At 54.2% G+C, this 25,424-nt stretch overlaps 7 protein-coding genes and 1 non-coding gene across 8 annotated transcripts; 2 read left to right on the plus strand and 6 right to left on the minus strand.

Moving 5' to 3' along the window:
- Positions 1 to 4,526: 4,526 nt before the first annotated feature.
- On the plus strand, positions 4,527 to 6,220 carry COL26b_002689 (uncharacterized protein; the record flags this gene model as incomplete). Its single annotated transcript, XM_053175602.1, has 5 exons — positions 4,527 to 4,651; positions 4,708 to 5,380; positions 5,431 to 5,482; positions 5,541 to 6,019; positions 6,071 to 6,220. The coding sequence occupies 5 exons, from the start codon at positions 4,527 to 4,529 to the stop codon at positions 6,218 to 6,220; spliced, it is 1,479 nt and encodes a 492-aa protein (XP_053040311.1).
- Positions 6,221 to 6,657: 437 nt separating this feature from the next.
- Positions 6,658 to 7,692, minus strand: COL26b_002690 (uncharacterized protein; the record flags this gene model as incomplete). Its single annotated transcript, XM_053175603.1, has 4 exons — positions 6,658 to 6,709; positions 6,814 to 7,356; positions 7,408 to 7,453; positions 7,506 to 7,692. The coding sequence occupies 4 exons, from the start codon at positions 7,690 to 7,692 to the stop codon at positions 6,658 to 6,660; spliced, it is 828 nt and encodes a 275-aa protein (XP_053040312.1).
- Positions 7,693 to 8,115: 423 nt separating this feature from the next.
- On the minus strand, positions 8,116 to 10,392 carry COL26b_002691 (uncharacterized protein; the record flags this gene model as incomplete). Its single annotated transcript, XM_053175604.1, has 1 exon — positions 8,116 to 10,392. One exon carries the CDS (start codon positions 10,390 to 10,392, stop codon positions 8,116 to 8,118), a length of 2,277 nt encoding a protein of 758 aa, XP_053040313.1.
- Positions 10,393 to 13,284: 2,892 nt separating this feature from the next.
- On the plus strand, positions 13,285 to 13,856 carry COL26b_002692 (uncharacterized protein; the record flags this gene model as incomplete). Its single annotated transcript, XM_053175605.1, has 2 exons — positions 13,285 to 13,806; positions 13,830 to 13,856. 2 exons carry the CDS (start codon positions 13,285 to 13,287, stop codon positions 13,854 to 13,856), a joined length of 549 nt encoding a protein of 182 aa, XP_053040314.1.
- Positions 13,857 to 16,258: 2,402 nt separating this feature from the next.
- On the minus strand, positions 16,259 to 16,803 carry COL26b_002693 (uncharacterized protein; the record flags this gene model as incomplete). The annotated part of the gene is made up of 2 exons (XM_053175606.1): positions 16,259 to 16,326; positions 16,350 to 16,803. The coding sequence occupies 2 exons, from the start codon at positions 16,801 to 16,803 to the stop codon at positions 16,259 to 16,261; spliced, it is 522 nt and encodes a 173-aa protein (XP_053040315.1).
- An 808-nt stretch (positions 16,804 to 17,611) lies between these two features.
- Positions 17,612 to 17,701, minus strand: COL26b_002694. The gene has a single exon. It is a non-coding gene; the product is annotated as a tRNA-Phe (tRNA).
- Positions 17,702 to 17,932: 231 nt separating this feature from the next.
- COL26b_002695 (uncharacterized protein) lies at positions 17,933 to 19,518 on the minus strand (the record flags this gene model as incomplete). The annotated part of the gene is made up of 2 exons (XM_053175607.1): positions 17,933 to 19,007; positions 19,244 to 19,518. 2 exons carry the CDS (start codon positions 19,516 to 19,518, stop codon positions 17,933 to 17,935), a joined length of 1,350 nt encoding a protein of 449 aa, XP_053040316.1.
- A 1,846-nt stretch (positions 19,519 to 21,364) lies between these two features.
- Positions 21,365 to 24,844, minus strand: COL26b_002696 (uncharacterized protein; the record flags this gene model as incomplete). The annotated part of the gene is made up of 1 exon (XM_053175608.1): positions 21,365 to 24,844. One exon carries the CDS (start codon positions 24,842 to 24,844, stop codon positions 21,365 to 21,367), a length of 3,480 nt encoding a protein of 1,159 aa, XP_053040317.1.
- Positions 24,845 to 25,424: the final 580 nt, after the last annotated feature.

Consider the following 25,424-nt stretch of genomic DNA (forward strand, 5'->3'; position numbering starts at 1 on the left):
ATCTGCTGGTTCTGCAGTAGATCTATATAAACGATTGGCGTATATCCCTTGTAAGGCAATCCTGGCCTGTGTATGTAGATAACTGAGTAATGACTGTAAGCGGTGAGTTTCATATAAGCGAGGGGATCCCTAGTTCTGACAAAATGTCCTGTCCTAGCCGCCCGACGCCCAAGTGGGTCGGTCAACTGTTATCCATGCATAACGGGTCGTAACAAATAACTGCAAATGAGGTGGCATAGCATTTTGACACTTATTCATCCTTCGCAATATCTAAAGGAAAACAGTACAGGGAAATGATTAACATTTAAAACATGTTGATTTATAAGCAAAGATGTAAATTCTATAGCAACCCTTTAATCCCGTCGCCCACGCCATCCCAGCCCCCTGATATCTATAGACGTCAACCCGCACGTTCTTTTTCATCCCCCGGATATCTCAAGGTGCCTCAGCCTTGGCAATTTTAACATGTTCCGCCCTGCTCAAGTGGTTATACGGAGGCTTGCTGTAATGGTTATCTCTCATATGACGACGGCAATTGTCGTTGAAGTCGTGGAGCTTGCGGCAGTGAGGGCAGACTCTAGATCGCAGCCTTGCTCTGCCTTGATCTCTTATAACCTTCCTGTTTGCTTCTTGTGACTTAGCGAGGAGATTCATGTCGTTGGGAGAGGCTGCTGACGCAGCAGCAGCAGCTTGTGCAAGTGCTTCGGAATTTGCAAGCAAGGCTTGACAACTCTGAAGGCACTGAGCTTCAAGGTTGGCTGGAACGGTCGCTATCAAGGCTGGAGCATTCCTGATGAAATCATTGGCGGTGGGAAGGTTGTTAGCGAGGACAACAGGTACAGGGGCAACAGGGACAGGGGCAGCCGGTAAGGGCCCAGTAGGAGGGTAGCCGGTAGGAGGGGGCCCAGCAACGGGAACAGCAGCGGGAGCAGGATTCGAGTCCGGAGACGCTGATCCGGTTGTCGATTGGGAAGGGCTATCAGACGGGGAGGAGTCGATATCCATCCCTTCAAGGTTATTGTGCCCCTCCTCAACATTGTGATGGATGTCATAGGCACGCTGCTCGTTGTCGCTGAGTTCTACTGCATTTTCATTCTCGTTGCGCGTAACCCCGCGGTTCAACTGCAATCCTCTCTGTTGCAACATAAAGGCTCGGTCCGCGGCTGTCCTTACAATGTCAAGCTGTTCTCGCGAACCTGAGATACACTCTCGCAGGTCCATAATATTGTTCACCCTAGCTTCGAAGTCGTTGTCGTTAGGAGAGGACATTGTGACGTCTAGCCTCCTGTATTGTTCGTGTAATGGATGAAAATGGCGTGAAAAGGAGTGTTTGGCTTCTTCGTGGAACTGAGGTTGCGATGAGATCGTGTTTTTGTTGAAATTGCAATGTGAAACAATATAAGACAGGCGAAGGCTTGTGTGGAGTTAGAGGGTGAATTGGAATGATGTTGAGAATTGACGGGACTTCGGGAATTATTTAGATGCAATATAAGGTCGAGACGAGGGCACAGCCGTCGCCAAACTGTTACTAAGTTCATTGCTTATCCCACAGCTGACTATGTTTCTGGACTGCTTTGAACTGCTTCCCTCGCTTCAAAGACTCTCATGGGGCGCTAGTTTCTAATTCTGATCATGGCGTTTACCGTCAGGAAGCAAGGGGAGAACATGTCTTTCTGTTCGGCTAACAAGCCTATTGATCGTGAATAATGAGCAACGCACAAAGGCAGCCTTTGTAAGGTATGCCAGAGCAAAGGGTTCCTCCAGTGACAAATGTGTTGTCTTCTCCCTTGACTTTATCTCAAGGTTTAGACCACGTTCGAGTTGCTCAATCCAAAGGATTGATTACACATCCTGCGTTAGGTTTGCTTGCGCAAGAACCTGGCTGTAAAAATCGTGTGGACTATGCACCCCTCTCGCAGGATAATTCTGTTTCAAGAATACCCTCATACACATCCATGTGATGTGTAAATTACTGATTGAAAAATTCACCAGTGAGTGTTCATCGCCAATACTCGTCAAACTCGATCAAAGAAGTCAAATCTCACCTTCTCATAAATTCACAAATTAATGAATTTAACTTGAGGGTGAAGGTTTTCTCATGGGTAAATACATGATGTCTTTTAACTAAAGTCCCACCAGTTTGGAGTCGCCGTTAAGTTGACCCTTGTCAAGTTCCCTTGATCGGCTAGCACGGAAACATTCGCCGGCATGAAGAACTGTAGCCCCAAGCCAGGCTGGCCAAAATGGGGTGAAATAGGACCGGCTTGCACCACAATTGGCGCCGCAACTCTGTAGACATGGTAACCGTATGGAGGATCGTTTGGACTTCGGGTGTTCAGATTCCACGGGGGCAGACTGCGCATGGCGTAGGGCGTGCCTGCCGGCGACGTGTAGTCACCCCCCTCACCACCGAAACGGTCAATGTAAACGCCCGGGAGGAGTGTGAAATTGAATGTGGCGGGCTTTCCCGCTGTGTCGATGCCGTAGCCCAAAACAATCGGATATCTCCAACCAGTCTTGTTTTTATCATCCGTACCCCAAAATTCGGTGAGATACTGGCCTGGGCACCGCCCGCCAAAGCGTCGATATGTGCTGTCCGGGCCCACGATTCCTTGAAGAGGAATTGCCGATGGCAGTGTCTTGGGTCCCAGGCGGAGATCGTCGCAAACATAATTGCCTGATTTATCCGCACTGTTGGTATTATAGTAGGTATTCTTGCAGAAATCGGGGCAGCGGGCTTCATTAAGATCGATCTGTTTTTCGGCACGTTAATCAACATGGAAAAAGAATATACAGTGTCCAAGGGGATTTACATCGCGTTTCTGGACGATTGGCGAGCCCAATACAACGGTTGCGCCGAGACACAGCGAGGAGAAAGTCGACAGATGCATCCTGAATGTGTTTGCGTCCTGTTTACCCAGGTATATCAACGGTGTAGCAAACTTGGGACGAGATGATGGTCATTTTGGCCCCTTTTATAATGAGTGGAAGTTGACCTGTGTATTATGTATGCGCCAAGGCCAAGACAAAATCTGTTGACAGTTCGCACAAACATTGATATTATTTCCCGAAACAGTCGTCCTGTCAACTTCAGCCAGCCGCTTCCTCACACCGGAAGCAGTTCACCGCTCCCAGCGGGTGCCACGGTAACGCGCATATGTGTGCAGTCGTATTCTGATATCCTGTCTTACAACATGTTGTTCGCGTTGGAGTTCAGCACGAAAATTGTCTCCAAATACCCTGAGACATGCTTCTTTAGCGGCCCGCTCCTCTACCGCAACGTCTAGCGCCCCGGTACGGATGTAATTGAGGCGGTCTTATCGTCATTCTATTCGTTGTTTTCCCTGCGAGTTACGTTTTCAGGACCTCCACGGGCCTCGGGCCTAGCTGAGGGTCTTGAAACTGTCTTCACTGCCGAATGGGTGCTCCCGACCGAGTTCTCTTGGCTCTCCCACGCGAGGACTAGAAGGAGCATGTCTCAGGTCTCTAGCATGAAATCAGACCATTTCAAAAACAGTCTCTGTAGGGCCGGATTTTTTTCCCCGCACGCTTTGCGCCGTTCAACATCAAGGCATGTTGGCATATCTTCCTACACCGCCAAAGCTCGGCTCATGGCTTTCAACCCCAGTCTTCTTGTAATAATTCTGTATTATGGGCCTTGCAGACATGATTGGGTTCGCCAAGTCTCTTCTGGAGATGGTGAGCGAACGGATGGTAAGCGATTTGGTCGTAGTAGGAAATGAATGACTAGAATGAGCATGTCGAAAGCTTAGAAGAACCTAATAAAAGTTCAAAGTAGCCACGAACCAAGATCTGGGGATGAACACATTTTCATTTCTAGCAGATGAGTCATTTGGTTCCAGCAGCAGAACTTCAAGCTACTGAGATTGGAAGAGCACAGATACCCTTCAGATCATGTCGCGCAAGCATTGTTACATAGCATTTTACATGAGATTATTCCCGAACCTCACGATCGTGATACTTAAACGTCCCTCGCCGTTGAGTCCCCGGTCAGTGATCCCTGCCCAAAAGGCTTGGCGGAAAGATCTGACTTCCCGGTCGATCATTCACGGGTTCTGGGTCAGTCAAGCGAGACCGAAGCGCTGTAGCATCAGAGCACCCGAATCGTTCCCCAAAACACCATGTTCGGAATCCGCGATTTCCAAGGCATGATTTCTGTCATGATTAGCATCTTGGCATTGTCAACATTGTGGCGGGCTCGGTCGGTTCTGATAATGAAATCGGGATTAGAGCCCGGGTTTCTCGCTGCGACCTTCCTCATTCTTCGGTCACCCGTTCAGGGGTCCCACTGAACACGAAATGATGCCATGTCACTCTCTGAGTCCCCCCCCTACGGCAGTCAAAAAAGTGCGCCTCCAGGCGGGAAACTGCGGAAAAAAAGGTAGAAGGGAAGAAAGAAGACCGCCATCATCTTAAAAAACGGAAACCCGCTCCCGAGAGATCTCAATGTTCCTTTAAGGTGTCACAAGTTCACCTTCATTCCCGCCCGTGAAGCACCGTTCGAGATGAGGTCCTTGGTCATCACCGGCGCCCTCTGGGTCGCATTGGGCGCATGCGCGCTGCAAGAGCGTCAAGACGACAGGCCGCTCGTCGACTCGGCCAGCTTCCAAGCAGCCATCACCAGAGAGAAGTGCGCGCTGCCCCAGTCGAAGATTCTGTTCATGTCGCAACTCACACTTTCCGCAGCTTGGAAGCCAACCTCGTCTCCCTGGACGACATCGCCACAGCCAACGACGGGAACCGCGCCTTCGGCCTCCCAGGCTACGCCGCCTCCGTCGACTACGTCTACGACCGCATCTCCGCCGTCTCTGGCGCCAAAGTCTGGAAGCAAGACTTCTCCGCCGTCTTCAGCAGCGAGATCAGGGCCAACCTGACCGTCAACGGCGAAGCCCTCGCCGCGTACGGGCTTACGCTGTCGCCCACGACGCCCGCCGAGGGCATCACGGGCCAGCTCGCCCTTGGACCAGAGGGTTCAGATGCCTGCAACGCGTCCTCGTACGACGGCCGCGATGTGGCCGGCAAGATCGTCCTGGTCCGCGAGACGCTGTGCGACGGGTACAGCCGCAGCTCGCAGTACGCCGGGATCATGAAGCCGGCAGCCGCGGCTGGTGCGAGCGCTGTGATCGCGATTCCGGACTTCCAGTTCAATTTGACCGCGGGGTCGCTTGGAGTGGCTGATGACGGGACGTTTATTCCTAGCGGGTTTGTCAATAAGTATATTGGAGATCCGCTGGAGGCGCGTCTACTCGCTGGAGAGGTTTTGACGGCGACGTTCTGGGAGGATGAGTACGTCGATCGTCGGGTGACGCAGAACGTCTTTGCCGAGACGGAAGGCGGGGATTCTGAGAATGTGATTGTTGTGAGTTTGTTTACCTACTGAAAGTCAGAGCATTGCTAAATGATGCCTAGCTTGGTGCCCATCTCGACAGCGTTGCTTGGGGTCCGGGTATCAACGACAATGGTGAGTGTCATCTTATTCACGTGTGTAGCCATGAGAACCACTAGGCTAACTTCAGCAGGATCTGGCGTGTCGCTGCTATTGGAGCTCTTCCTGGCCCTCACCAAGTACTCCGTGAACAACAAGATTCGATTCGCGTGGTGGGGTGCTGAAGAAAAGGGCCTCATCGGCTCGCGCTACTACGTCAACAACCTCACCGCGGCCGAGGCGGGTAATATCTTGGCGTATCTCAACTTCGATATGGTTTCTAAGGGCTACTACGGAGTTTTCGACGGCGACGGTGCCTCGTACGGCGTCCCCGCACCGGCCGGCTCGGACGTGATCCAGGAGCTGTTCACCGCCGACTTCGTCTCGAAGGGTGTCGACGTGACAGCGGCTCGCTTCACTAACGGCAGTGACTACGCGTCGTTCTGGCAGGTGTTGAACAAGCCCATCGGAGGTCTTCACACGGGGACAGGTTCTGCCCAGGATCCGTGCTATCATCAAGCATGCGACAACATCAACAACCCGGACCTGGACCAGCTGGCGGTGAATGCAAAGGTAAGGCTTTCGTTCCTCCCAACTGTGTTTCATAACTAACCTGATCCACAGACCACCGCTCATGTGCTCTCGACTCTTGCTCTGGACGGTACCAATCTCATCAAGAAGCTGACGGCCCGCGACCTTTTCGCGCGTTCAGAGAGTCAGAAGCGAGAAATAGCAACCGTTGAGGAGTCTGACGATGAGCACCACCATTGTTGAGACTTTGAAAGAGCAATAGACTGAAGAGATAGGGTGTCTGATATGGGTGAATGACAAGCCTTTTTGGTATTGAATTACTAAATTACATTAATTGTGTGAGGGGTCAAGCTCATAGAAATGATGGAATGATATCTCTCGAGTCTTGAAGTTCCACCTTCTTTACGGGCGCTCGCCGTGGTGGCCTTGCCCTTGCAGTGCGATTCTTGAAGCGCGTGAATATGTCGTCATCTTCGTCATCGCCGTCATCGAAAGCAGGCGTCGTCGTTGCAGTCGTGCTATTTGATGAGGAGCTGCTCATTGGTCTTGCTGTCGGTGATGTATGCTTTGCAGCTCCAAGCCGTGGCGTTCTTGCCCTTGCAGTGCGATTCTTGTGACGCGTGAAAATGTCGTCTTCGTCGTCACCATCATCGGCACCTGGCGTTGCAGTCCTAGTTGTGCTATTCGATGAAGAGCTGCTTGTTGGTCGTGTCGTCGGTCTTTCTTTGGATACTCGGGAAGCATGCCTCGCGGCTCCAAGCGAAGCAGCGGCTCCCGATCCCTTCGCTGTGGACTGGGCCGGATCCTTTGGCAAAGGCCTCGATACCTGCGCTGACCTCACGGTTTCTCGCCTCGTTGGGGCCTTCACCGAGCCGCCAAGGTCATCGCTCTCGGACTCCGTTTCCTCTTCCAAATCCTCTCTTCTGCTGACAGGTGCAGATCTCCTCTGAGACTTGATAACTCCTCCAAACAAGCTCGTCTTCGTCCTGGAGTCTGCCCTCGTCAGCGTCGTGAGCGGCACCTCCTTCTTCTGCGGGCTGTCCATCAACCCCTGCAGCGAGGTGCCGTGCCACGGCATGCTCGTCTCGTCGCCGCTCTCATCGTCGACGCCGGCTTCCTTCTTCGCTTTGCGGAGCGCCTCGCGCTGCTTCTTCTTACGGAGCAGCTCCTCTTGACGTCGCCTCGCAATGTCAGTCAGGGATCCAACGACGGGACGGGAAATGTTCTTGATCCTCTCCGCATTCTGAGATTTCGTCTGCGTTTTGAGGCGTTGGTACTCCGCTGCGTGGAGATGCGCTGTGAACTGGCCCGCGATGGTGAAGAGTTCATCCTCAACCATGCGATACTTGTCGTCATTTTCTAGGCCTTCGATCATGAAGCTGCGAGAGCATCAGTGCTGCACGGGCGTGTTTGTTAGGCAGAGAGCTCACATTTCCGGTATGGGCTGTGGTGGTGGTGAGGTCGAAGCACTTCGATCTGCAACGTGTGAGTGAGCGTCCGCGCAGCGCCGTGTGTGATGAGCACCTACTTCTGAGGAGGCCATTTAACCGTGACGATTGTTGCTTTGAGTTGCGCGACGTCGGTGTCGCCTTCTGCTTTGGCGTGGCGCGTTGCGGCGTCGCTGCTGAACGAGAAGTCGACGGCTTGGTGGCGGCTTTCGCAGGTGTTCGTACTGGGTCGACGTCGTCGCGCGCCCAGGGCAGTCGTCGTGTCATGTTTGGAGGGGTTGCAGTCGCGTGCGATGTAGAGATTGACCAACGCTGATCCCTATTAATGACATGTTATGAGTTTTGAGGGTGAGCTTCCGATTTGCGACGCGCGGGTTCTCGAAGACTTCGCGAAAATGGATTCAACGTCTCAAGGTAGATGCTTCGTGAATGGTTTCGATGAGATTAGGTAGCCGTCCGGGTGGTCTAGTGCTGTGTGAACTAGCACTAACAATTTTGCGGGGGAAGAGCGACCCCGCTTGCTGCATATTCTCGATAGCCGCTTCACGTCACAGAAGGTGCAGAGGCAAGAGCATGTGTGTCGACAAATAAAATTACCCAGTCTGGTATATGACCTTTTAATCGCTATAAACATGACTTTTTGTCTATAAACCTCCCCAAGCCCAAGATACACCCATGCACAAAGACATTTCAACCAAGGTTGAACTCGCTGGCCGCGTTCATGACCATCCTCATCTTCGCCTTCATCTTTCTCTCCATCTCGCTTGGCTCCTCGCCTCCAGCAGTGTTGATATCCTCCATGGCGTTACCTGACGACTTCTTCTCGCCACGTCTGCCAGCGGCCTTCTGTTTCATGACAGTCTTCTTGCCGCTGTGGTCGCCGCGACCGACACCAGATGGCGCCTCACGCAGACCGTAGGCCTTCGCCATGTGACCCAGATGCAGCTCGGTGATGTCGAAGAACACGCGCTCCTCCTTTACGTGGGTAGCGTATGCCCTGATATGAGAGCGGAACGCCTTGCGAGCTTCGTCGAGGAGAGTCTTGCTCGACGGCAGGAGGAGGCGCTGCTCGAGGTGGAGTTGGAGGTTCTCGGCACGGGCATTGAAGCTCTTGTCGGTTGCAGGCAGGGGCTTAGCATCAGTCTCGACGGGGAACTCCATTGGTGTCGTAAGGCCGCGCTGCAGAACGGTGTCGTAAAGCTCGGGCTTGGGGGGGGTGGCGTTCTTGGCCTTGAGATGCTCGATGTAGCCTTCTTCGCAGCCAGGCATCAAGAACAGGACGGCCTTTCCGGGGCGACCAGCACGAGCGGTACGACCGATGCGATGAACGTGGTCGGCGGCGGCGAAAGCGGGATCGTATTCGACGACAAGTTCGACGGAGGGCACATCGAGACCACGCGAAGCGATATCGGTGGTGATCAGAACTGTTGGGTCTTTGCAGCTGCTGTAGGACGCAAGTGTGGCCGTTCGGACGGGTTGGGGAAGGGAGCCGTGTAGCCTGTGAAGGACGATGTTGGTGTTGGCTGGTGACGTGATGTATCCGGCTGGGGCGACGGTGTTTGCCGTTCCTGATGGATTGGCCGAGGATTTCTCATCCTCGGATTGCGGTTTGCGGAGGAGATCGAAGTGGTAGTCGACGGAGTCGGCACAAGATAAGAAGACGATGGCCTTCATCACCGAACCCTTGCGTGAGAATGTTAACTTGAGGAGCGAGATGAGGGTAACGAGTCGCAACTTGGCAGGGACGATAACGTAGTTCTGCTTCAGCTGCGCCGGCGCCTCAAACTTGACCTCCTCAGCACCATCCTGGTCCTCTTCAGATGTCGTGACGTGTACGGCATCCTCCAAACTGATCTCGCCAAGCTTCTGGACGTTCATCTTCATGGTAGCGGAACACAGAACGGTGACACGGCGCTTCGGCAGACCAGCAAGAGAGACACCATTTGCCGTCGTATCTGAGAGACCGCCCTCACGGATCTTGCCAACAATGGTACGCAGCTCCGCCTCGAAACCCATCTCCATCAGACGATCACCTTCATCGAGGACTAACCACCTCACAGTACCGACATCGAGGCTCTTGGTGTTGTTGAGATGATCGCTCAGACGACCGGGTGTGGCGATGAGAATGTTGACACCTTTCCTCAAACGGCTCTTCTCAGAGTGCTTACTCTCACCACCGATGACGGTTGTGCTGACGAGGTAAGGTGGAAGGATCTTGGCGAGAACGACATCAATCTGCCGGCAAAGTTCGCGTGTCGGCGCCAAAACGATGGCAAAGAGGCCCGAGTCTCTCTTGATCTGACCCTCGACTGACAAGATCCGTTGGAGGATGGGAAGCAGGTAAGCCAGAGTCTTTCCGGAACCTGTTTGCGCCTGCACAAACGCATCGCTGTCTTCTGTGATGAGTTGCGGTATAACCTTGGCCTGGATCGCAGTCGGGGCCTTGAGCTGAATCTTGTCGGATAGCGTCAGGGCGAGACGTCGTGAGATGCCGAGGGCGTGGAAACTGGCAGCTTCGGCGGATAACGCGGCGTTCGACGGTTCTCTCGCAACTTCCTCAACCTTCTCTTCGCTCGGGTCGTCAAACACAGTCTTGGGTGTCGGGTTGAATGAGAAAAGTCTGGAAGTGACCTGGCCGTCCCTCGGCCTGCCGCTGGAGATGCTACCCGGCGGCAGCTTGCCGGTCTGGTAGGAGCTTGGCCTCGGAGGGTCGGCTCTTGGTCGCTTCGCCGGGCGCTCGTGAGAGCCATCGTCATTGTCGGCTCTGTGAGACTTCCTGTTTCCGGGCGTCCATCTTTGGGTCGGCGGGGCGTCTGAAGATGGTGATGAAGGACGTTTGTCGCCGCCCTTGTTCGCAATCCTCTGCGCCTTCACTCTGTCGCGCCATCGTCCTCCCTGGATCTTGACGTGGGACTTTATGGGACCCGTCCCCAGGTCAAAATTCATAATCATGCCATCGTCCGCCATTTTTGCTGATGAGATGCCGTCGGTCGCAGCGATGATGAAAGGTCACTGAGGCGAAGTCGAAAAATAAAATTTCAGAAGCAGAGCCTTATCGCGATCGGCGTTTAGATAATGGTTCCACTCTTGTGCGTCGCCCCGCATGGCGCTTGGACCCATACTACCCCGGTTTCCTGTCACAGTGGCGTCGACAACACTGAACTACTACCTAGATGCGCTCAATCCCATGATAAGAGGCCGGCCCTTGGGTTTCCTCATCAATAACATCGCAACAGCATCATTTCAATTTCCCTTGAATGCCGAGATTTCCCGATTCTTCCGAAGTCAATCTATTGCAATGACGTTCCCCCGGTGGTCCGTAAGGCAGGCCTCTCTCGTCATTAGACTTGCAGGCTCACTTGTTTCCCCATGATACCTTAGTCGAGAAAAGGTCATTCTCCATGTCTTCTTTTCAACCACAAAATTCCTTACGCCTTGTTTTTTCCCCTTGCTTTTGAGGAGTATCTAAGTGAATCACTGAGCCTCCTAATCGCGCCACACCCTCAAAAGATGTACGTAAGGTGCGCCTTCAAGGTCTTGCCCCGGTTGCAAACCTTCTTTACCTTTTCCCCCTTCCTGCTGATTTCTTTCCATAGTCAAATACTTGCCAATCCTTCAACGACATCTTGAACTGCTCTGCCGACGATATGGATGATGCTACGCTGCAGCTGGTTCTCCAATTGCAGCAGGCCGACCTCAAAGAGCTTCGACATGAGGCCAGAGGCTGTAATAACAAGGATGGATTCCTTCTGGACGCAGATCTTGCCTTTGAGATGTACCAGGAGGAGCTGTCTTTTCTCGAGACCTTTGTAATGGACAAACAACTGAGTCGACGCTTCAACGAGGAGGAGGGAGCCGACGAAGAGGAAACTGGCGGAGAGGACACCGACGAAGAAGAGGAAGTTGGTCAGGCAAAGATAAAATTGGAGAGACTGAGAACCGGCATGATGATGTTAGCGCGAGATTTCCTACCCCTTGTATTTGGTGGAAGACTTCTATGCACGCGGGATATGCCAGATGGTGGGGGGCCATCCGAACACAGAAATGCGACATGTGCATGAATAAGCACTCGCAGACCGACCTTCCTCAGACCACCTGCGACCACAAGTATTGCTCAGGCTGTCTCATCAATCTCTTCGGAGCTTCCATTACCGACGAGAGCCTTTTCCCTCCTAAATGCTGTGGAAATGCGTTTCCTGTCGCAGAGCACATCCTCGGCAATGAGCACGTGGAAAGATGGCGCGTGAAGGAGGTTGAGTACACGACACCCAACCGAACATACTGCCATGTCCCTGTCTGCTCTGTATCCATTCCTTCGAGCAATATAAATGGGGACGTCGGTATTTGTCCAGTATACTGGCACAGCACTTGTACTCTCTGCAAAGGCCCAGCGCATCCCAACCACGCCGCACATGGTGGCATACAATGAAGCCCTGAAACACTTGTGTAGGATTCGTACATTATCTTCATTCCATCATTTGTATCACGGGTTTAGAAAAGCAAGGCTATATCTCAGAGAAATCACGAAAGTCTTCTTTAAAAGGCCAGGTTACTTCACCGGCGGAGCTTACGCATCAAGAAACATTATTATGATTGGAAGTATTCGTCATGAATTCTGCTAGCCGGGCAGTGCCCACTACATAAGCAGTATACAATCCGTATGTCCTATATCTATGCCAAAACGACTATCCTCGCTGTTGTTATCATTTTTGTTATGACTTTTGTTATCGCTGTCGTCGTCGTCCATCGTCATTCCTATCTACCTCTACCGCAGTCCTTATTAGAGTACAGGTACACTACAATATATTTATGGGGGAGTGACACTGCCCGGATAGGCAACTGACACTGCCCAGCTAGCAAAACTCTTCGTCATATTCTCGGGCTGTCCTTGACGAATTTCAGGTGCTGTCGGCGAGTTGTCTGTTGCCCTCAAAACCGGCCGTCTTGCACCATTCCACTCAGGCCATTTGAGACCCCTGATTCCTTCGTCTAATGGCCTCTTCAAACTCTCACATGCTCAAGTGGCTGTCGCAAAACGACGGTAGCATTTCCGTCAAAATACTATTGCAACCTATTCACCATTAGTTTGTTCGGCCAAAATGTTATCGTTACCCTCATCCCGGGGCCCCGGTGAAGTTCAGACGAGGTTTATCAGGCGATTCTCACTGGCTCAGTCAGTCGTCAAGATAACTTCTTCTCCTAGGGCTTGTCTGGGTTTCCCCGCCATATACCTTGTTCACGTATGCCTCGACGTATTCAGGAAACTTCTGATTTGGTCGCGTCATCTGAAAGCAACCAAAGACCGAAGGTTCCTGTGATTTGGGTTGGAGTGAATGATGCAATCGTGCCTTCGCCAGGGGTGTGCCTGCAAGCTTGCGCATCGGCTGGCTGCTATTCCCACATGTAATTCGTCCACTCCAACGCAGGAGGCCGTCTACATCTGGAAGTCAAAGACCAAGCCGTCGGCAACCCAACAGAAAAGCATCGAGCTTCAGATGTCGGCCCCGGAGGATGTGTTATTTATTTCAGCTGCCCCCGCCTTCGCTTTCACCTGACCTACACCGTTATGCTCGGCTGCGTTCTTGTGAACAGGCGCAGGCTCCCCAGCTGCAACAAGTCATCTCCATCTTGCACTCAACTTCCAACTCCAATACTTCCTTGCTTAAGTGTAATTTGTCAGCATTTCTTCTTGAGACCCATGAGCTTTCCCCGGCAGTAGAGTCCTATTTCACAATTTCGATCTGAAACGACATCTCATCCGTCTCCTCTCGGGACTCGAACGGCTTTTGATGAATCCTACTGCTATCCACCTCGAACCCTCACTAATCATCTCTACTCATCTCATCTAATTGGGTGAAGATGATTTGCCACGACATCGACGAGGAGACCCTGCACCTGGTCATCCAGATGCAGCTCGAAGATCTAGAACATATGAAGAATTGCAGAAAGGGCAAGCAGAAAGAAGGTAGTCTTCCTGACTCGGAATTCGCCTTCGAAACCTACCAGTCTGAGCTCAAGACATGTGAGCAACGAGTATCGGACAGAACCATGAGCCGGAGCATTCAAAAGGCCACCCGTACAGATGGTAAACTTGTGACAGTATTCGCTGCACAGGAGAGGCAAGCTGAGCGCGACAGAGAGATAGCACTTCGCCTTAGCCGCGGCGAGACAGTCAACCAGAACTCCTTTCAGACTTCTGCTAATTCAAAGACGACTTCCCCAGACGAAGACATGTCCGACTTAGACGCCGACATGCTTCGCAAGCTTCAGAAGCTCTACATGTCTGCAGACGCCGACGATGACGAGACTCTAGACCAGCCAGAGTCCTCCTCCTGGGCAGCTTCGCGAAGCGACATGAATGGCACCACGAAGCCCGTCAAGGTAGCGAAGGAACCCTGCATCAGCTGTCAGGACAGGTTCTCCATCACTAAATTGTCCCGCTGTCCTTGTAGCCACCTCTACTGCCATGACTGCCTCCGAAGTCTCTTTGAAGCATGCCTTACACAGACGAATCTCTTTTCCCGGCACGTTGTTGCGGTCAGCGAATTCCCGTTGACAATCATCGCCCCGTCCTCGGCTCCAAACTCGTGGGCCAGTTCCGCGCTAAGGAGGTCGAGTTCTCAACCCCGAACCGCACGTACTGCCACCAACCCACCTGTTCAACTTTCGTGCCCGTGGAGTTTATTAAGAACGATATAGCGACGTGTCCGCGATGTGTTTATAAAACATGCGCCATATGCAAAGGCGCAGACCACCAGGGTAAAGACTGTAGCCAAGACACCGCTACGCAGTTTCTGCTGCAAGTCGCCGCCGAGAACGGATGGCAGCGATGCTTCTCTTGCCGACGCGTTGTGGAGCTCGAGCATGGTTGCAATCATATGAGTGAGCTTCCCATCATACCTGTTCCTACCGAGCGTTCGGCTGAACCGTTCTTGAGCCTGTCACTGCGGTGCCCAGTTCTGCTATACATGCGGCCTGAAGTGGAAGACATGTGTATGCGAGCAGTGGAACGAGGAGCGACTTTACGTTCGCGCTAATGCCATCATCAACAGAAATGCTGACGCTCGGCATTTCGACGCTGAGAGGAGGGCACGGCTGGCTGAAAGGGAGGCACAGAATCTGGTCCAGAACCATGAATGCACACATCAGGCCTGGAGATATCGCAGCGGTGTCTTCAATTGCGAAGAATGCCACGACACTCTGCCTCGATTCATCTACGAATGCGAGCGGTGTCGAATCCGTGCTTGTCGGAGGTGCCGTTTCAATCGCTTTTAACAAGAACACCTTCCACCCAGCGTTCATCATCTATTAAAACAGTTCGACGATAGAGCCAAACTTTTGGGATTTAATATTGATTATTGCTCTGGAGCAAAGGGGATCAGCACTGCTGGAATTGGAAGACCAGAAGGAGAATCACAATGGGGTTCACTTAAACTGCTGCAGAGGGTGACGAGGTGAAGGATAGAAAGCAAACTGACTTGGCCAAGCTGGGGACAAAAGGGGCCGTCATGCACGTAGACTGAGAGCAAAACCTTGAATGCGATCACAAAGATTGGAGGACAAGCAAGAAGGCGGTTTGTCGTTGGGATTTAAGGAACGTCCCGTACTATAGGCGAGATCGTATGCCGTCGTCGTGGCTACCATCGTCGTCGAACTATTACTATCATGACTTCTGCCACCGTCTTTAATAGGAGTAATTAACTACACAGGAAACATTTCCGTATAGACACAGGGAAGTTGGGCGGTCTCATGTAAATGACGCGATCTCTCTTTCAGAGAGTGCTCTCAAGATGAGACTTTGTCATTTGCTAGCTCCTTAAGCTTCCAAGATGAGATATTTGCGAATTACTCCAGAGTCCAAGATGGACGACTGCTCTCCAACGGCCTAACCCATGCCAGTCATCTTTGAATCCCCGTAATCTCATACAATGCCTGCGGTACTCTCCCTTCCTTCTATTCAGGTGAATCGGTTGAGCCTGCATCTCGCACAGGACGGCAGAAGACAGTCGTCGCATCGTCGTCGCATCGAAAGATGAACTCGCTCAGCCTGTCACTGCACCCCTCACAAGTATGCTCACCATAAATCTTGGTCCAACGACCATCATGCTCGCATGCATGGTTCCGTATGGCATTTCGCCGGGCTCGAGTCAAAGCAGCAGCGCGCTGCTGGGGGGTCATGTTCCGGGCGTTCGGCGCTCTGTTGACTCGTTGTTCGGCGCCAGCGAAAAGCCTCGGCTCGTCCCATTGGCGACAAGCGCAGGTCTTCCAGGGTGCTTCGCAGAGATAACAAAACTGTCCTCCGCAGCGGCAAGCTGAAGATCGTATGATTAGCGGGGACCTGGGATGTGCATGTATCTTCTGAACAAACTCACTCATGTGGTAGCAACCCACGTTCAGTTCAACAATTGCCCGGCACTTATTGCATCTTGGCCACTTCTTCTCAGCAGACAGCTTCAGAACTTCTTGCGTCGCTGTATCTTCCTTGCATACTTCGTCGTGTTTGTGCTCCATGCTCTTGCACAACACGCACGTCTTTGCTTTACAGGCAGGGCAGGTTGCGATGCTTTCTTCAATGCTGGTAGGAGGTATAAATGCTGAGCACTGAGGCTGATGACAGTAGGTTCTGTTGACTGTCGAAAATTCAATCTCCTTGGCGACGAATTCCTGCATGAGCTGCTTGGGTATGATGTGCTGTACTTGATCCGTGGGGATAGGTTTTCGGCAGCATCGGGGCGGGAAAAGACTCTCGTCAACCAGAGACAGATGGAATAGTTTCTGCAGACAAGTCGCGCAGTAAAGGTGGTCACATATAGCGAGATAAAAGTTGCTCGGGTCATAGTCCTTGGTGCAGGAAATGCAGGACCGGGTCTCTGGCCGATCTGGACTTCTTGACCTTGTGCGCTTTGAAGTTTTTCTGGACGCACCCCAGGAGGAGGACTCGGGCATGTCAACGATAGAATCATCGTCGGAAATGTCGGTGTTGCAGACTGTATGGACAGCATCTGCGGCGAGGATCTCCTCCGCAACGATCTCCTCCGTAACGATCTCCTCGGCACTGTAGCTCTCAGCTGGCTGCGAAGTAATTGGGTTGCTTGCGTCCGGTACAGCTTGCTGCTCTGCCGGAGCTGTGATGGTTGTAACTCTTGGGTAGGTGCCTTCCTGGCGAGCGATACGTCTACTCAAGGCGCGGTCCGCGGCGAAGGTCCGGAAGGACACAAGCTCGGCTTGATACGTGTCGAAAGCCACGTCTGCGTCAGACCGATCGGCTTCTTTAGCTTTGCCCTTGCTTTGGTCCTGCAGTTCTCTGATGTCTTCCTGTTGCATCTGGACAATCAGCTGCAGCGTCGCTTCGTCCATGTCGTCGAGAAAGGCAGACATGATGGCTTTTGGTGATGAGAAAGGTGTGCCAGAAGAAAAGCTTGAAATCTTGGAAGGTTGCGTCGCTGCTTTCTGCACGACGGTCAGGTTTTCGCCAAGGCACTCGAAGGTGAAAGTATTTTCAGTCAGCCCTTTAAACTTGAAAGATAGGACGGCACCAGGATGAAGAGAGAGGGGGAAGAGAGATGGAGAGAGGCAGAGGAGCAGATAAACCCCCTGGAGATTGAAACTCACCTTTCATAGAAAAAGGTTGATCGAGGTTGAAGAAGAGGAAAGGCTGGTACGATAGTGATCGTCGAAAAGCGAAGGGAAGGTGGGTTGCAAAGGGGGCCGCGACGATGTAGAAAGAAAAGATGGAAGGCGTGGAGAGAGAGAGAGAGGGTGAAAATTGGGCGTACAGTTGAAGTGAAGTGATCTGGCCTGCAAGAGAAAATTCTACAGAGCTTCGGAAGCGTGTGGAAGGAGCATCTAGTTGACACCACAGTAGACTTGAATGAGTACGACAGTAGCAGAAATTAAGACGGGGACGGCTACGACGACGACGACAACAGACAATACCAACGAAGGACAACAATGAACGCCAGCAGACGATGACGATAGTGCTTTAACATGGAGTGCATATAAACTGACGGGAAAAGTAATTGCTCTAGCACGAAAAAAATATGCAGTCTTATCTAAAAAGCCTGAAGAGGTAGCAAAAAACAAAGTCTCAGCTTCAAAGAGTTTCTGAACAAGGAGCAATCGACACCGTCGTTGCACAGCGCTATGTCAAGATATATCATGAGATCTGCAAAAATGCAAAAGTTTATGCGGCCAGTGTGGATTGAACACACGACCTTCAGATTAAGTGATTGAAGTTGACTTCAGTCTGACGCTCTCCCAACTGAGCTATGTCCGCCGCATTTGATTGGTGACAGTAATCGGCTCAAAACCAGCCTATGTAGCACGATTGGGTGGAGCACCCACGCAGCGGCAGTTCACCACCACGACCACATCCCTCACCCGTTCACTCATTCAAGCCAGTTTTGCTCGTCGAAATCTCACGCTCAATTGTCGTTGCTATGTTCTAAACTTGCCGTTTTCTTTTTGAACTCCCTTCAATTGCTCCACCCCCTTCAAGAAAATCGCTTCACAAGAGCCACCCAGCATAAACCCCCAGCTCCTCCCTCCGCGCGCCCTCCATCTCCCCCAAAACGCCCAGCAACTTCACCCTCGCCCCCTTCTCCCGGCTCCACCCCTCCAAAAACTTCTCAACCCTCTTCCTCGTCTTCTCATCGTCCCTCATCACCAGCGCCAGCGCGTCAAACCCGCCCGCGCCCGGTACAACCCCCCCAAGCACGCCCTCCACCCCGCTCACCGCATCCAGCAGCTCCGTCTGGCTCGGCGGCTCAATCGGCACCCCGCTGCCCTCGCCCATCTTCCTAATCAGCCCCCTCACCTTGCCGACCGCCGCGCCAACCTCCTCGGTCCGCCCATCCTTCAACACCGCCGCCAGCGCCTCATTCCGGCCCTGCAGCTCGTCCCACAGCGCCTTGCTCCCCGCCGCGTCCTCCTTGCGCCACGCGAGCACCTTCTTCACCATGCCCACCGTCTGGCTGCCGCAGTCCACGTCGCACATGCGCAGACACAACCCCGGCGCCAGGCTGACGCTCTTGTCGACCTCGACGTCCCACCCCTGGAACTCGTCCACCTTGCGCACCAGCGCCTCCGCGAACCCGGGCTGCCCCGGCGCGCCGAGCCCGTCGAGCAGGGACGGCGAGAAGCGGCGGTACCGGCAGCTGCCGAAGACCGCGGCCGCGACGTCGAAGCCGCTGCCGACTTTACCCTGCGCGGCGCAGTGCGCGGCCTGCGCGAGGTTGTGCAGCGTGTGCTTGCCGGCCTCGGAGGCGAGGTTGAAGAGGTTCGAGGGCAGGTGGTGCGTGAGGAGGGCGGCGGTGAGGGAGGTGACGAGCGCGGCGGAGGAGCCCAGGCCGGTCTTGTGGGCTTCGCTGAGGGTGTGGGGGTACCGCGCGAAGCGGCCCTGCTGCTGGGCGGCGGCGCCGGGCGTGGTGTCCGGGAGGGAGTAGTAGTCGTTGTCGGCGAGGATGATGAGGCGGGTGGATGTCAGGGCGTGGTTTGGGCGGCGTTTGCGGATGCTGGCGATGTAGGTGAGGGCGTAGGAGAGGGTGGTCTCGACGAAGGGGTTGGGGTTGATTTTGGAGCCGCTGGGGGATGGTGTTAGTGACTTTGCAACTCTAGACGTGTGGGATGCTGGTGAGGTTGGTTCATCGAGGCTGTCATCTCACATGAGATCTCACATGTCCAAGTGAGCGATATCAGCCCCTCACCGCAACCACCGACCCCACCTCACCGACAACCATCACCACTTCACTTGAACATATCAAACGTGACGAAGCCTGATCCAAGCCGAAAGGGAAGCACGTAAAGAGAAGCAACTTACACCTGCAGCTGCGTGACGGTAATCCCCCCATCCTCAGGCGCGAGATGGAACCCGTACCGCCACGTCGCGTCGAGGAACTGCGGGCTCTCGACGATAATCTCCGTCAGGTGCACGCCGGGCGACGTGTGGATCTCGGCCGCGACGACGTTCACCCTCGCGCTGAGCCCGAAAACGAGGCCCGTGTACGCCCGGTCGAGGACGAGATACCCGCCCGCGAGGAGCACCTTCCCGGGGGCCGAGACGGCGGTCGCGGTCGTGTCTGCTCCGGCCGTCATTTTTTCTTTTTTTCTTCCTTTTTTTGCGACCTTCCGTCTCTTGTTCCCCAGCTGCTCAGTCAAGGTAGTCGCTCTATTGACCGGTTGTAGTCTGTGGACTGTAGCCTTATGTTGAAGGGCAGGCCTTCTCGTGTTACCTACTCCAGCGTAAACAAAATGTCTCGGGCAAACTGAGGAACTTCGTCTTATATAAGCTATCACTTAGAGAACCCCTCTGTTCTCTACTTATTTGTGATTACCTAAGACGCGCTCAGCTAGCTTACCTAAGGTATCCGTACTCTACCACAGAGACGACGGACGGACACGGAGGACGGAGGACGGAGACGAATAATGACAGGAACAACAGAGACGACGATAACGACGATAGCGACGATAAGGCAGGGGCGTTTATTGTCTCTCCCGTGCTTGCTTAAGCTGTGCTGCAACCTGCCGCCTTCCCGAGTTGCTTTTCTCAAAAGAAGATGAGAGAGAAGAGAGGGCAAGATCGCCAATTGGAACAATCACAGCGGGAAAACTGCAGTGTATACCTTTTTGAAACTCTGGTCTGAATTTGCAACCAGAGGAGGTCAAAGAGGAGGGTGAGTTGATGACGCAGTCGTGATGGAACCGTAAGGCAGAAAGTTTGGGCCAGCGTTGAGGGAAAAAAAGGCGGACGACCTCACATACGCATCGTGGGGGGGGGGAAGAGACAGTGCTAAAATACAGTAGCATCCGAGCCCGCCAATTCTGCCGCCTGCGCTGTTGCTGCATGATTGGTACCTTACCATGCCTCTGTTTGCCGCGACTGTGTTTGCCCGCCCCATAAGCTCCGGCCCCCAACGCCGAGGACGGGAGTGACCCCATCCGTCCGTCCAATTGGAGCGGGCGGCACCCCGATGGATTCGTTGTCGAGCTTCTGCTGGATCAACTGAAGAATTCCAGCATGGCAGCGAACCAATACACACTATGCCTTTCTGCCAGAGGTGCCTCCCCGATGCCCATAGCTGTCAGACCTGCTTCCGTCCAGGAGCTTGGGCCCGTTTCCTGTCTCTTCCGTGTGTTCTTGAAACATGCACGGCATGCCGGACGTCAGAGCTGCCTTTGCGGGCACGGATGGAAGCGGCGGCCTCTTACTTGACAGGGGCCCGGCCTCTTCGAAACGTCAAATCACGCATTGGTCTTCACTTCGAGTAAGGAACAAGCTTTGAACAGTTTGACATAATCTTCTTGGAATGCCAATGTCTGCCGATAATATACATACAGCAGGATCACACGCCCCGTTCTGTCATGGGCATGTCGTAATCTGACCTTCGTAGATACCGTTATCCGTGTCCTCCCGTCCGCCCGACCCGTCCCTGATCCCTCTATGCTGCAGTCGTCGCGCATTCTACCCGCGCGCGCCCTTCTCTTTTTTATATGCTGAGTGGAGTAGTGTCTATCGTTTGTTGCGGGCCAATGGCCGTCATCGCTCGCTTTCCGAAAAAGCCCCTGTGAACGGGTGGCTCTGCCCCTTTGACCCTTTTGCTTCCGCAACGCCGTGGTAACCCGCCCCGAAACACGTCGGGGATGAATTCGACTCCCACACCCAAATTCAGACTCCTAAAAACCAAGCACAATGTAACATAGGAAACGGAAATGGAAAAGATGCCTCCAGCGCACTGCCGATTATCACAACCTAGCCGCCCATCCTACCCAGACACCCCGAACCCTCGGTCCACCGGCGTCAAAACACACAACGGGGTATCAAACAAATCGGTAGTTGAGGGCAATTACAAAGGAAATATGGTAATCTGAAAGGACACGCAGAGCTGCTGCTCAATGCGTGCTTCGATGAATTGACAAAGGATGGTTGCGGTTAAGGAGAAGCTTAGTTTTGGGCAGCAGCTTCCTCACCACCGCCACCGCCCAGGAGCTCCAGCACCTTGTTGACAACGGCGCTGGGGTAGCCGCGGCAAAGCATCTCGCCAACGACGCCCTTGGCCTTCTCGCGCTCCTCGACAGCGAGGAAGGCGCGGGTCATGGCCTCGTACGTGCTGGGTTCGCGCTTGTCGTGAACGACGGAGTCATAGATGGACTGAGCCTTGTCGATGTTCTTCTCAGCAGCCCAGCCGTGGATCAGGGTGTTGGCGATGTACGGAGTCATCTCAACACCGCGGCGGCGCATCTGTCCGAGAACTGCCTCGGTGTCGGCAACCTTGTGGTTGGCAACCATGGCCTCGAACAGAGCCTGGAAGAGGCTGGCGTTGACAGAGACGGAGCGGTCGGCCATGACGGAGTCGAACACCTTGCGGGCTCCCTCCATGTCGTGGAGGTTGCAGCCGCGGGCGTGGATCAAGGCAGCGAAGTGGACGGGCTCGGGCTTCTGACCAGAGGCGCGGATGGCGTCAAGAACAGCCTCAGCCGCAGCCATATCAATAGGCTCCAGGGTGGCGTGGGTGTCAACGAGAAGCTTGAAGGTGTGCGCGGTAGGCGCAATACCCTTGGTCTTCATGCGCTCGTAGTAGGCAAGGACCTTAGACTTGTCGCGTTTGGTGGTCAGGAAGAACTGCATCATGCTGTTGTAGGGAGCGGGGCGAGCCTTGTAGTTGGGCATGGCCTCCATCTCGTCGAACAGCTCTTCAGCAAACTTCTCATCGCTGACACGGCAGAGGGCGTTGACAATGGTTCCGTAGGTGACAGAGGTAGGCTTGATTCCAAGAGCGCGCATCTCAGCAAAGTAGAAGAGGCAGTCATCAATGCGACGAGCCTTGCCCAGCTTGCCAATCAGAGCGTTGTACAGGAAGGAGCTGGGCTCGACGCCCTCAGCCTTGGCACGGTGGAAGATCTTGACAGCCTCGGAAGCCTCGTCGAAAGTCTTGGCGGACTCCTTGAGGGTGGTGATGTAAAGACCGAAAGTGTTGGCAGAGGGGGCAGCACCCATGGCGAGCAGCTCCTGGTGGTACTGCTCGGCCATCTGGCGGTTGCCCATCGTCAAGCAAGCACCAACCATGGCGTCCAGGATGGAAGACCAGCCGTAGCGAACGACAGCGTACTGGGGCAGGAGGGGAACGTCGGTGCGGGCCATGGCGAGGATGTCGTTGCACAGCTCCATCTTGCTGTCACGTGCGGCAGCGGAGATCAGCTTGGCGTAGGTGATGTAGCGGGGGTGACGGCCAGCACGGCGCATGTTGCGGAACCGGGTGAGAGCATCATGGAGCCTGGGACCCTTGCGACCGTGCGCGCCCTCCAGTTCATCAGAGATAAGCGAAGAGCCCTTGAAGTCGGTGTTGTGCGCATACGGGTCGAAAGAATCCTCGAAGCTGGAGACAGTGGCAGTGGATGCGAAGGGAGAAGCGGAGTTGACCTGGGAAGCGATCTCACGAGGGTCCGCGATACCGCGGCTGGTCATGAATCGGTGGATAAAGTCAACACCCTCCTCGACCTCGTCAGCGTGCTCCGGGCTAACTGCGCGAATTCTCTGGAACATCATCTCCGATTGAGACAGACCCTCAGCGACCTGGCCGGAGCCAATAAGGGCGATGGCAAACATGGCGGTGGGCTCGATAAGGGCGGCGGTGACAGGGGTCTCAGGGTTGCACAGGATGCCCCAGTAGCGGGCCGCAGAAGCGACATCGCCCTCACGAACGCTGAGAGCCAAAAGTGCCATGGCGGGGGTGGCGACGGGCTGGAAGTTGATGGGCAGGTTGGCAAACGCCGCAATGGCAGTGAGCTTGTCACCGACGTCAGCAGCCCGGGTTGCCAGACTGCTCATCGGCTCAGCTCTCACTTCGGCCTCGACAACCTGAGCCCAGCGAAGGGCCTCGTTGAAGATGCCACGCTCAGTGAAGGCCTTCACGAAGCCAGAGCTGACAATGGCGTCCTTGATGTCGCCTGCGCGAACCTCGTACTCCGTGATGATCTTCTCGTAGAACTTCATAGCGCCCTCGACCTTGTCGGAGATGATGTAGGCGTGAATTACTGCGGCGTAAACCTCGGCGTCGAGTCTGTCGTTGAGAGAGGGCTCGCCCTTGTCATTAGCAATGGCGAGGTCCTTGTACTCATTGTAGCACTCGACAGCGCTGACCAGGTCACCGGCATTGGCGAATGCGGTGATCATGGCGGGGAACATGGCAGCAAAAGGAGTGACGCGGTTCAGCTCCATGTGCTCGTACAGGCGGAGCATGTCATCGACACGTCCGGCTTGAGCACAGGCAGAGATCAGCTGGTGGTAAGACTCAGCCGAGTAGGACGCCCTCTGGGTGAGGACTGACTTCTCAAACATCTCCATAGCAAGACCCAGCCTGTCGTCCTCAGAAAGAATGGCATGCTCAAGCTCGTGGGATGCGAACATGAACTTGCCAGGCTCGTCCATGCCACCAAAGCGAACGCGCTTCTCGTCGAGGGACTTCTTCAGAGCAGCGACCTCGAGAGAGCGGGCCGCGAGAAGGCCAACCAAGATGTTGTAAGTGTCGCTGTCGGGGACCACCTTGCGGCGGAGCATATCAGCGTACACGTCCAGAGCCTTGGAAACCATCTCATTCTTGGCGTTGGGCAGGTGAATGGCGGCCATCAACAGGGCGTTGTAGGCACTGGCGATGGGGGGCACGCCAGCGACCAGCATGGCCTCGAAGACGGCCGGGATCTCAGAGTAGCGGCCATCCTCAGACAGGTGGTGCAAGTGGTCGGCGTAAACCTGGGATTGCGGGTGCACGGGAGGGGTAGCGGTGCGGATGCTGAACGGTGTCCTCGAGGGGTCGATGGCCGGGGAGTGGCAAGAGCGGACGGCGGGGGAGGCTGATCGGACGGAGTGCTCGGAAGCCTCTTCCAAAGCCTCCAAGCGGTTCCTGTGTTCAATCTCTCTCTCTAATGCTGCGTCGATCTCGGCCAGGGCGGCCTGGGCCTCTGGTGGAATGTCGGATAGTGCCTCTGCATCCTCGGCAGCGTCCTCGAGATCGAGGGCCTTGGGCTCGGCGGCGAGGACAGCCTCTGGCTCCGGCTTCCACTCAATCTGCCTCTGGAACTGGAACTGGCTCCATTCCTTCTCGAGATCCTCCTCAGAGGCCTGCTCCTGCTGCTTCTGCAGGGCCTCAAAGTACGCGTCTAAGCTTCCATGTTGGCTGGTGAGCTTCTCGTGGCGATGCTCGGGAAGACCGGTGGTTGTCCGCTCGTGGTGGAATGCGGACTGGAGCTGGAACGACTGAAGACGACCGAAGCGGTTGGTGTTCCGGCGGGCGAATGAGGGCCGGTTCTGGGTGTTAAGGATGGGATGTGTGGCAGCTACGACGGACTGGGCGTAGGCGTTTGTGAAAGATTTCGCAAATCCTTGACGGATGAAACTCTGGTAGAGGGAGGAGTAGATGGTGGGCATTTAGAACTCGCGGGGAAGGGGGGGATTCTGTGGTTGGATTGTCAGTCGCAATTGTCTGGAGATGCAGGATCGACAGGAAATTGAGGAGCAGCAGCCAACGACAAAAAAAGATTTGCGCGGTGCATTGCGGTGTTCAGACGAAATTTCCGAGGCTGGACTGCCGTGCTTGTTTCGCCACGGCAAAATCCCGGACGAGGGGCGGCGAGTCACCACAATTTCGCAGCGACGGGAAGGTGATCTCGTGAGAGAGCAGCAGGTGGGAATAATTCAACTTACATGGGGGAAAATGTGAAGAGTCCGTTGCAGGTTCATTTGACAGCACTGTAGCCGTCAAACAAACGCGCGAATCTGATTAAAGAAGGGGGTATAATTGGGATTGGAGGGAGGAGAGAGGAACAGAAGCTGGAAGTGAGAGCGAGGGGGGCGAACTAGAAGTATTAGAGATGCCGGTAGATTTTCAGAGTGACCGAGTGTGAGTGGCAGTGGCAGTGGGAGGAAAAGGCGAGTAGCGGAGCTAAGCTAGGGACTAGAAAGGTGGGAATTTGGCACACTGGAGCGGGAGCTTTGTGAGATCGGACGG

The sequence above is a fragment of the Colletotrichum chrysophilum genome (assembly GCF_026319265.1).
Source record: "Colletotrichum chrysophilum strain AFK26 chromosome Unknown scaffold_14, whole genome shotgun sequence".
Lineage (NCBI taxonomy): Eukaryota > Fungi > Ascomycota > Sordariomycetes > Glomerellales > Glomerellaceae > Colletotrichum > Colletotrichum chrysophilum.